The 11,585-nt window shown below is 44.7% G+C and overlaps 1 protein-coding gene across 1 annotated transcript in view; it reads left to right on the top strand.

The window, feature by feature from the left end:
• Window positions 1-312: 312 nt before the first annotated feature.
• Window positions 313-11,585, top strand: part of cbl (Cbl proto-oncogene, E3 ubiquitin protein ligase) — a gene marked incomplete at its 3' end in the record, with an annotated part of 25,469 nt that continues 14,196 nt past the window's right edge. The window contains exons 1-2 of the mRNA XM_083694751.1: window positions 313-1,077; window positions 5,123-5,370. Of these exons, the coding sequence (XP_083550877.1) occupies window positions 931-1,077; window positions 5,123-5,370 (395 nt within the window). The 5' untranslated portion in view covers window positions 313-930. The remainder of the gene's footprint in view (window positions 1,078-5,122; window positions 5,371-11,585) is intronic.

Below are 11,585 nucleotides of genomic sequence, written 5' to 3'. Positions count from 1 at the left end.
GAGAGTGGCTTGCTTGTATTGGCTTGCTGTGCATATGCCATAATCTGGTTGAACTTCAGTAAAGATGTGGAAGACCAGACTTTTATTATCAAAGTAAAAATGAATCTTTGCTCTATTGTAGTCTACGCGCGCGCCGTGTTTGCATTTTTCCCTCGTGGTCGCGCATGAAGAGGGCGTGGCAGAAGGAGGAGTTTGGGGTGCAACGTTGTTGCAGCAGGGAGGGGGGCGAGGGCGAGGTTCTGTCAACGGAAGGGGACGAACAGGAAGAACGAGGGCCACGCACACGGAGGGGGCAATAATAGAAGCAGTTATAAGATAGAAGGCAGTGTTAATTTTTCCCCATTTTATTTATTCACCCTTGTTCCGCTCTGTTTATACTGAGAGATTTTAATATGCATTATTGGCGTCAGATTGTCCTCCACCTCCAGCAGAGAGTGAGACTACATATAAGGCTTGGTGTAGTAGCGAACCTTCCGAGTCTCCACTCGAGCCAGCTCAGTGCCTGACAGAACTTTCCGTAAGAACGCAGAAGAAAACGAGCGAGCAGCTGAAAACAAGGGAACGCCACTGGCACGAAGAAGTCGGACTCGGAAGACGACACATCATTGTCCTCTACTAGACGAATTGACAACTCGTTGGCTTGCTAACTAGCCTTCGTTTGGTTCTTGCTGAGCAACCAGGCTGCCTGCAGGCAGCTTGCATTGCAACACCGCTACAGTGACAGAGGCTCCAGCCAACTATTTGGGGGGTGTTCGCTACTCTAGCTAATGGGACGCTTGCTTCGATAGAACCCCCTTGCTCAAATTCGGCTCGGGCGCTGTCCTCGCCGGGGGGTGCTGCCGAATCATCGCTGAGTCCGACTGGGGAAGGAGGGCGGTCCCCCCCCCCCCAACCTCCACTGTCGCTCTGGCCGACCCTAGGAGCCTGAACATGGCAGGAAATCTGAAGAAAGGCGGAGGGCTGATCGGGATGATGAAGGACGCGTTTCAGCCCCACCATCACCACCTCCACTCCCATCACCAACCGGGGGCCGTGGACAAAAAGACGGTGGAGAAATGCTGGAAGCTTATGGACAAGGTGGGTGATTAGCCAGATGATCTGTGTCACCCAGGCAGGAAGCTAGTCTGGCTAATTGGCTAGCTCGCTAGCAGGCTAGCACAGAGAAGATGTAACGTTACTAAGACATGGGCCTCTCTTAGCACTACCTAATCGTAACCATTTAAACTACATACACTCACAGGGCACTTTATTAGGAACACCTGTACACCTTCTCATGGTGGAGGTGGTGTAATGGTGTTAATACCAATCAATCATCGCTTGAATGCCACAGCCTATTTGAGTATTGTTGCTGACCATGTGCATCCCTTCATGGCCATAATTTACCCATCTTCTAATGGCTACTTCCAGCATGATAATGCACAATTTCACAAAGCAAAAGTCGTCTCAAACTGGTTTCATGAACCTGACAATGAGTTCAGTGTTCTTCAGTAGCCTTCCCAGTCACCAGATCTGAATCCAATAGAACACCTTTGGGATGTGGTAGAATGGGAGATTCACAGCTTGGGTGCACCTGACAAATCTGCAGGAATTGCATGATGCAATCAAGTCATCATGGACCAGAATCTCAAAGGAATGTTTCCAACATCTTGTGGAATCAATGCCACGAAGAACTGAGGCTGTTTTGAGAGCATAGGGAGGGCCTACCCAGTATTAGTACAGTGTTCCTAATAAAATGTGAGTGTATATGTACAGTAGTAGTCAAGCAAGCTACCTTTCACGTCTTTCTTTATATGCATCAGCTGTCTACCTAACTAGCTTGTTAGCAAGTCAACACTGATAGGTCCTGACAGGTAGCTAGCCATAACCCAGTCATCAATTAATTATTAGCACGCAAAGCTGGTGTGTGGCAAGACAAAGCAGGGCTCAAATCATGCAATGCCATTCAATAGTCTTAATTTGTGATGAAGCTAAAGTTTCAAGGAAGTCCACAAAGGGCATAGCTAGACATCTATTTAGCTGAGCCCTCAAAATATACGTATCCAGAGCAGATTCCAGTGCACAGCTTCGACAAGAACCCGGTGAGATAATATAAAAAGAGATGGGTTAGATGCATTTTACTTAACACAAGTTATAACTCATTGCAGTACTTTTTGGAAACTGTTGTAGCTAGCTGCTTGACCCCTAGTTTCCTGTGTGAGATTCACACTGAATTAAGAGGTTGGTTAAGAGAACAAGATACTCTTTTGTGTCTCTTCTCTCTCTGTGTTGGTTTCCCTAACACAGATTAGGCTAAGCCTACTCCTGGACTAGAATGCACTTTCAAATGGAGATAGTCAATTGAACATGGGCAAGCCTACTACAGTGTAGGACTAAGTGTAATCTTGCCCCCCAGATGTCTGTACTTATTAGTTTGAACCTCCCATTCCCCCCCCCCTTTTTATTTTTTGCCATATTAGCACTTTTCATCTGATTTCACTGTGCAGTGCTGTTTCTACCAGACCATCTGCATTGTGGAGACGTCAGTCCACACACTCAGAGAAAAAGCAGAAATGACATGACAATGTCAGTTCTCTCTTTTTGTGTCTGAAAGTGACCTGCTCTCCCCACAATCTATAACCAATAGGCTGCACTCAAGCCAAGTTGAGGAAGTGTGTGTTGTAACCCTTTGTTTTACAGCCCCCGTTTCAGTTGTTTTTTTACCCAGTATGTTTAAGGAACTTTTTGTTAAGTGTGGTAACAGGGGTACTTATAATACCAATGGCACATAGTGATGCTTGAGTCAGTGAATTTAAAAGAAACAGCGAGTTTCTTTTAAGTAGTGCAATTATCAAGAAATAAAGCTTTTACAGTTATTTCTAAGTAAGTGCCATCTTAATAGCAGGCTGTAAAATAAAGTGTGTCTGTCTGTGTGAGTGACAATGTCAAAACCAATCGGTGTAGTAGAGGCTGCACATTTTGATCAGAATAATTGGAACTGACGAAAGGTCTCTCACTGAAACGTAGCAGACGGTGTTCTTCTGATTCTTCTACTGAAAGGTCTCTCACTGAAACGTAGCAGACGGCGTTCTTCTGATTCTTCTACTGAAAGGTCTCTCACTGAAATGTAGCAGACGGTGTTCTTCTGATTCTTCTCCTGAAAGGTCTCTCACTGAAACGTAGCAGACGGCGTTCTTCTGATTCTTCTACTGAAAGGTCTCTCACTGAAATGTAGCAGACGGCCTTCTTCTGATTCTTCTACTGAAAGGTCTCTCACTGAAACGTAGCAGACGGCGTTCTTCTGATTCTTCTACTGAAAGGTTGTTTTCTCTTACGGACCCACTGCAAAGATTATCTTAGGCTAAGAAGCTAAAGCTCTGCTAGACAAACTTAAATGATCGGAAATTACGTTGCCGTTTGAGTATTGTTGCTGACCAAGTGCATCCCTTCATGGCCATAATTTACCCATCTTCTAATGGCTACTTCCAGCTTGATAATGCACCATGTCACAAAGCAAAAGTCGTCTCAAACTGGTTTCATGAACATGACAATGAGTTCAGTGTTCTTCAGTAGCCTTCCCAGTCACTGGATCTGAATCCAATAGAACACCTTTGGGATATGGTAGAACGGGAGATTCACAGCTTGAAAGTGCACCTGTCTGCAGGAGTTGTGTGATGCAATCAAGTCATCATGGACCAGAATCTCAAAGGAATGTTTCCAACATCTTGTGGAATCAATGCCATGAAGAATTGAGGCTGTTTTGAGAGCAAAAGGGAGGCCCTACCCAGTATTAGTATAGTGTTCCTAATAAAGTGTTCGGTGTGCGTAAGCCCATTAAGGTTAACCACACCACATATGTGGTGCCAAACCCCCTAAATGAGCTGCTCTTCTTTCCTCTTGAGTTCAATGTGATTCGAGAAATGGAAGAAAGTAGGCTGCATAAATATAGACACGCCACAGTGCAGCAGACCACTCACACAATGTTTGAAATGGAAAAGTGAAACCATGGGATCGTTGAAAGGAAAGTAATTGCAGTACAGGTACAGTACTTGAACATCTTTTTAAGAGTTCATTTCAATTCACGTAGCCTTCTGACAGACACTGCTATGGTTTTCCACGCAACAACCCTTTCACTCTTCTATTTCAAAGGTCTAAGGGACTACTGGTGCACACAGGGGCCGTGGCCATGAATATTTCTTTAGGCTACATTTTGTAGCTAAACACCATTGTCCTCAAGTTTGTACTTGTCTGATAGGCCTAGTGAATGAATGTCCCACGTCTGGATACAACTGAACTCTCCAAGCCACCCTTCTGGAACCGTGGTTCGCTACAGTGGCAGCAGCTTAGCATGGGCATCCTATCAAGGGTTGGCATTGCATATTAACAGTGAGTTTATCCCTGTACTCCCTCTCTCTCTCAATGGATTAGCTATTAGGTTGCCCTTTCAGCATTAGGTTTAGCCATTAGCGAGGTTAATTATGTTATGCCACATGCGCTAGGTGTCTGCTCATTCAGATATCGGAACAACAAGTCTTTGCTTTTTTGTTTAGGCCCTCGCACTTAACATCATAGAGAACCCTTTATAATGGGATTTATAAACTCCTAACATTGACCCCAGAGTGGGTTGGGGGAGGGGAGATACTGGCAGAGTCCCTGTCTCCAGTATTGGATAGAGAGAGGAGGAGGGAAGAAGCTATCTGCACACTTTTTAATATATGTATATGTGTGTATCTGTGTGTGTGTGTGTGTGTGTGTGTGTATATATATATTCATAAACAACATATGAAAACCAACCAGAGGTTTGTTTCTGACTTGTAAAGGCCTATGGGTTTTTATATATATATATGTGTGTGTGTATATATATATATATATATTTTTTTTTTGCGCTATTTGGGACATTTTCTCCTTAGTCGGAAAGAAATTATTGTTGGCCACCCAAAGATTCCATATACAGAAACAAAACGCCTGTGTGTGTTCTTTGATAGATGACCAACAGCAAGCAATCCGCCTAAGATGAGTCTATTTTATTCTCTTCACTGTTGAAGGGCTTAAAATGGAATCACTTAGCTAAGGCCTGAGAGTCACTGTCTGAACACTGCTCTCTCTCCACTCTTCTCTTCTTGTCTTGTCTCCTCTCCTCTACTAGGTGGTGAGGCTATGTCAGAATCCTAAGCTGGCTCTCAAGAATAGTCCTCCCTACATCCTAGACCTTCTACCAGACACCTACCAGCACCTTCGCACCATCCTGTCTCGCTATGAGGGCAAGATGGAGACCCTGGGAGACAACGAGTACTTCAGAGTCTTCATGGAGAACCTGACCAAGAAGACCAAACAGACCATAAGCTTGTTTAAGGACGGCAAGGAACGCATGTACGAGGAGAACTCACAACCCAGGTAAACCACAAAGGCGTCCACACACACACACACATGCCTGCACACATGCACACACACCCATGAGTGGACAAACACACACACACACACACACACCTCTATAGTAGAGTTGGAGCACACAGAAGAGAGAAACAAAAAGAGATGTTGTGGTTTGAACATGTGAAGTTTTGTGGTCCGGATGACGCTGATGGTGCCTCTAGCTGCCTCTCCTTTTTCAGGTTCTAAATGAGAACAGACTAAATACTAAATGGTATCAGCTGTGCCCACACACTCTACACCAAACTCATAAGCGTCATAGCGAGACCAGGCGTCCATGCAAATAGGGGAGGTTGAGCATAAGGAAGTATCAATACCAGGATGTAGCTAATATTCCCTCTGTAAACCCCATAGGCCTTTACAAGTCAGAAACAAACCTCTGGTTGGTTTTCATGTGTTGTTTATGAATGCAGGAGACACGCCGACTCATTATTTGAACCTTGATGAAAAACGTGGTGGTAGATTTCTATCTTCGAGTGCCCTTCTGTTCATCTGTAGAGAGGCTGGGGAAGCTGGAGGAGGTAGAAACGGAGGGCTGGGCTCAGTGTAATGCATGGAAAGGAATGAGGTATGGTATTAAACACATGTTCCATACATTACAATGAGTCTGTCTTCTGATTTCTACCTTCACCAGACTCCACTGGTAGAGAAACACTGTTCCCCTCACAATATACCTGGGTCTGACGGAGGAGGAGGTGGTTCACATCTCTACTCTTCCTGCTACTTTAATTATCATGAAGTTATGGCTCTCATTTCATCTGTCTGAACCATTCCTCTGGGATATTAATTTCCATCATCACTTCATTACATTTGAGAGCTGTAGCTAGCTGGTTAGAACAGAGGAAGCCCCCTCACATAACAGGAACACACACAAAGACTGCTATTGTCTATAGGGAAGGCATGGCTGCACTATGAGTAGGCTATACCCCCAGTAGAGTAGGCTATACCCCCAGTAGAGTAGGCTATACCCCCAGTAGAGTAGGCTATACCCCCAGTAGAGTAGGCTATACCCCCAGTAGAGTAGGCTATACCCCCAGTAGAGTATTTAATGTGTAGTGTATGGATTAGGTACTGTGTAGAGTAGTTAGTGTGTACAAACTACACACTACACACTACCTACACTACACTCTACACACTACCTACACTACACTCTACACACTATCTACTCTACACACTATCTACTCTACACACTATCTACTCTACACACTAACTACTCTACACACTAACTACTCTACACACTATCTACTCTACACACTATCTACTCTACACACTATCTACTCTACACACTATCTACTCTACACACTAACTACTCTACACACTAACTACTCTACAGAGAGAGAGAGAGAGAGAGAGAGAGAGAGATGGGTAGGCCTGTGTCATGATGCCCTGCAGGTTTCTCCACAACATGGCCCCAGAGATTTGCCCATGTATTTATTTTGGTTTTTGATAATATTTAGATTTTGAAGCAATACAGATCATTTTACTGTTGTTTTACCCAGTCTCCTTTAGTTACACATAGTTAGGAGTGTGTGTGGGTGGTTAACATTCTGCTTCTTTTTGTCGTTTTCATTTATATTAGGCCCATTTCAAGTGAATGATCATTTTTACAGGGAATCAAAAGCCTTTTGTCTGTAACTGTATAACTCACTGTTTAATTCACACCACAGTAGTTGATCTAAGCCAGTTTGTGTGTGTGTGTCATGTCGCGTGTGAGTCGTGTGTGTGTGTGTGTGTCTGCTTGTGTGTGACTGTGTTCCGTGGGAAGAGAGAGCGGCGACTGGGAATGAGTGGGCGAGGTATTAGTTGCCTGAGAGAGAGAGAGAGAGAGAGAGACCAAATGATTAACAGTAACACCACAATCAGCCAAACACTGTGAACAACCCCATGTTGACACACTTCCTGGTTGCCTACGCACTTCCTCTTCCTGTTTTATACAACACAGTTACTTCCATTTCATACCCTGTTCACAATGAGGAGAGAGATAAAACTTTATTATCCTCAAAGAGGACATTTGTTTTGCAGCACATACAGATGTGACTGATAGAGGGTCTCTCCTGCATGTTTATTGGCTGATATTATCACTGACAGTTTATTGGCAAATCTCAATCGTCACCCTATTCCTCAGGCAGCCAGCGCTCTAAAATACATTTGACCACCAGAGCCAGATAGGGTGCTCTGGACTCTACGAGAGCCCTACTGGCTGTGTCTGCCCTATCAGGATTCGGGTCTCATTTGAGACTTTGAGCCATGCTGTTGTCCCTGCTTTAGTGCCACTGCTGCACCAACTCTCTGTATGCAAAGTTGAAGTGCACTCGTGTGCTAGTTGCTAAATCTATCCCTCAGAGCTCTTTCCTACACTGAGTATGACGTCCCATTCTCTCTTAGCTTAAACTTTGACTAAAGAGGCAGGGCAGGACAGCGCTGGGGGGGGGTGTTGTCATTCCCCCAGACACTTCTGTCCAAATGCTCTGAAGGTCTGGTGGACTACCAAGACATCAAACTTGGCCTTAGTTTACAATACAAGGACTGAGAATCTGTCGGTTGCATAGCCATTGGCTTAATCAACTTAATCTACCCCCCCCCCCTCCTGCAGTGCTCACCCGACCATATGTTTCTGATTCGGAGCCCCACCTCGCAGTTGTGTGATTAGCTGAAATCAAATAATGACACATGACTTATTTACTCAGTCAAATCACTCTCACTAAGGCCAGGTTTGAGTCGCGTGTTGTTCCAGGCCCTAGCTGTGCACAATAGCCCTGGGGACGAGGTTAGGCTGTGGAGACCAATGCCTCCTCTCCAAGGTGAGGTGGGTGTGTGGGGCAGGCAGACAGGGTTTGACTATCTCCCCCATCTTATCACTAGTACTTGTGACAAGGTCTATATATATATATGAATAAACTAACCGCCGTATGGAAATATGGTACAGGACAGTTGGGTACCAATGATGTCAGACCAAAACCTTGGACATTTTTAGATGCTGAGAGAAGCAGCTATAGAATAATTTAGATTAGTATCTTTTAAAAGTGTTTTGGACACTTTACAGACAGACAGCATGTGTGGGCTTGCGTGCGTGCGCGCTGTCACTGCTGTTTCCTGGCGGAGATCCGGTGCGTGGCCAGTTCCGGAGAGTTAAATGTATAAAGTGATGACCGTGATGAAAGGAGAAGCCGGAATCACCATGTTGCGAGCGCAGCACGTTTTCACTGTAGAAGAAGCCGATTGAGACATGAGTGTTGCCTTTCACAGTGTCAGTGCTTTTTATTGTGTAAAGATGCCAGTCCATTGTGTTTTCTACAATTAATGGGTGGGTAATGTTTAGCCTATAGCAAAGCCGTAAAGAAGCCGATTCACGCTGCTGCCATCTTGGTGACGCCTCTGTGGGCATTTGTTTTCAATACGGAGACAAAAAACTCCCTATGGGAGGGCAGGACAAAAACTCCACTCACACCAAAATGATATGGATTAGCATCTTTTCCTTTTGATATCACTGAAATGTATAGAAAAACATTAATGAGGTCATTTGATCGTTAAAAGTTGTTGTTATGGCTTTAAAAGACCTTTATTTGGCTCTGTGTTCATACACGTTGCTAGGGAAACGGCGTGAGGAAAAACGTGCTCCTAGCAACGTGATGCTAGCAATGCGAACCTAGCAACAACAGCTGTCCGTAACGCTAAGCGATAACTGTGTGGTAATTGGTCAGAAATGTATCCCCACATGGGACTGGTGCTGCCATCTTCTCTCGCAAAAAACAATAGTAAATCAGCAGAGTGGCATATCTCTAGTATATACAATCTCTGTCTGTAGTACATTTGCCACAGTTGTTGTTTGTAGTCCTTGTTTGTAGTCCTTAAGATGGAACCAGGCCTACCCTGTGATTGGCTAATGACAGAGCGCTTTCACTTCACTACTGGTGGTCCGGGTGCTGCACTACTACTGCCTTATCACAGAAGGCAGGAAACAGGAAATAGGAAGGGAGCAGCCAGCTGCAGGTCAAAGGTCAGGCCATTAGAGGGGGGGAGGCCTGAGGTAAGCTTGGCCGTAATCAGGGAGGGGGAGAGAGAGAGAGGATGATTCTACTGTGTATTGGATGTGTTTAAGGGCTAGGGCTCCCTCCTGTTTCTCTTGGCCTAGGAGCAGCAGCAGCAGTACTACTGGAGCTGTGCCCACTGCCCAGCACACACAAGGACAGAGCTAGCATTGTACGGGCCAGTTCTACCCTGGTCAGAGATGGCAGAGACACACACACACACGGCTGGTCTTGAGCCAGTGACGGGTGACACAGGTGTGTGTGTGTGTGTGTGTGTGTGTGTGTGTGTGTGTGATGATACCAACTTCTAGAGAGGACGGGAACTTCGGTAGAGAGAGAGAGGCAGGCAGGCAGACAGGCAGGCATGCAGAGAGACAGACAGGCAGAGATGGGGCCCCCTGATCGGATGTACTTACAGGGCTGCCAGCTCGTCAATAGCACTGGTAGAGATAAGTCAAGCCTATTGGGTAAAAGTGCACAGTGGAGAGGGATAATCAAACAGGGTGAGGTTGTGGAGGGAGAGAGGAAATAGGCTTCCAACTTCACAAAGACTGAATCAATTTCCTCCACGGTTTACTCTGCTGAGAGGACACACACACACTAGAGCCTGACCGATTTTTTATAACTGAATAACCTTTTTTATAACCTTTTTGCAGATTTTACATTTACATTTATGGCATTTAGCATTGTGAATCATCTATCCATCAGTCATCATAAGACAAAGTAATCAATGCTCGGACCAGGGGGCCATAGGCAGCCACAATGCTAGAAGGAAAAAAAAAATATATATTTTTTTTTACCGATAAGTTATAATTAAATATTATTATTATTAAATGTTCATTTTTAGCAGTGTTCATAATTAAACAATGTCTAAAACATGCTCTTAATGCTTATTTGGAAAATATCCATATCTTAATAATGACCTAGTGCAACATTTGTTGACATTATGTGCACAGTTACTTGCTATGCCAAATGAGGATTTCACATGTTCAGTGTACTGCATGTTGTTATCAGTGGTTTGCTATTCAATCTCACTTGCTGTGACAGTTTGATCGTCCACTGAAATATTTGTGTTAAACTCAAAAAACGCACTGTGAGAAGCATTCTTAAAACATAAGAATTGCCAACCACTGTAGTTTCCAGTAATAATTTATTTCAGCCCTCTCCCCTCCGCAAGACGAATTTTATCAAAGTGATATATTCCGCTGTCTTCACAAGAGTAAACAAACCTATGTTGTGCAGGCCACGCTGATACGGTTACTGTAACTACGCACTCAAGCTGTTTGTGACAACAGTTAGCTAGAACGTCTGACTCTGACTCATGGATACAAGCTAGCCATATTAACTGGTGAAATAAATGATTGGTAAATAACACCTCACCGTGTGACTCCTTATGCTGAACAACTCTCTTGTTAAATTCAGCCACATCAGTAGGTACTCCAGTAACAGAAAACGCCAGTAAACAAGTTTATTCATTCATAAAAAGCAATATGTGTATAATTTGCTCTGGAAAAACCCAATTCCACAGATTTCCGATAATTTCTCAATGTGAGGTTTACGCACCGCAGTGCATTGTGGGAGGAATATGTGCTGATACAGATATTTCTGGAAAAGGAGCTCTGATATATCTGTCGGGCTCTAACACACTCACTCTCGTGTGCACACGTACACATCACTCTGAAGCTCACACAATATGGTGTGATGTCAATCCTCACTCATTGTTTTAGAGCTAGTCTTCAGTCTCTGTCCTTCTCTCCCTATGTGCAGGCATTGGGCTGCAGAGGGAGAGAGAGAGACACACACACACACACACACACACACACACACACACACAGAGAGTCTAGTTGGAGGGAGGCAGCGACGTGCATGTCAATTCTTTCTGCTCCGAGAGCCACACAATCCTGCACTGTGCTAGGCCCTAAATCACCACTGATTTCTCTCTGCTTCCTCCTCCCGTCTGCCGCGTCATCATCCTCCTGCCTGCCCTTGCCCCGACACTCCTGGCCTCTGCTATCTCATGCTCATCATGGCTCATGTGCACCTTTTCCCACCTTCCACCTGTCCGCCATAGCTAAGGCTGGGTGTGAGTGAGTGTGTGTCTGTGTGTCTGTGTGTGCGTGTGTTTATTCCCTCCTGGCTCTCTTCCTTGGGGTG

Source organism: Argentina silus (genome assembly GCF_951799395.1).
Source record: "Argentina silus genome assembly, chromosome: X".
In the NCBI taxonomy this organism is placed as follows: domain Eukaryota; kingdom Metazoa; phylum Chordata; class Actinopteri; order Argentiniformes; family Argentinidae; genus Argentina; species Argentina silus.
The sequence above is the reverse complement of the archived record's forward strand: the minus strand, read 5'-3'. Positions and strand labels throughout refer to the sequence as shown.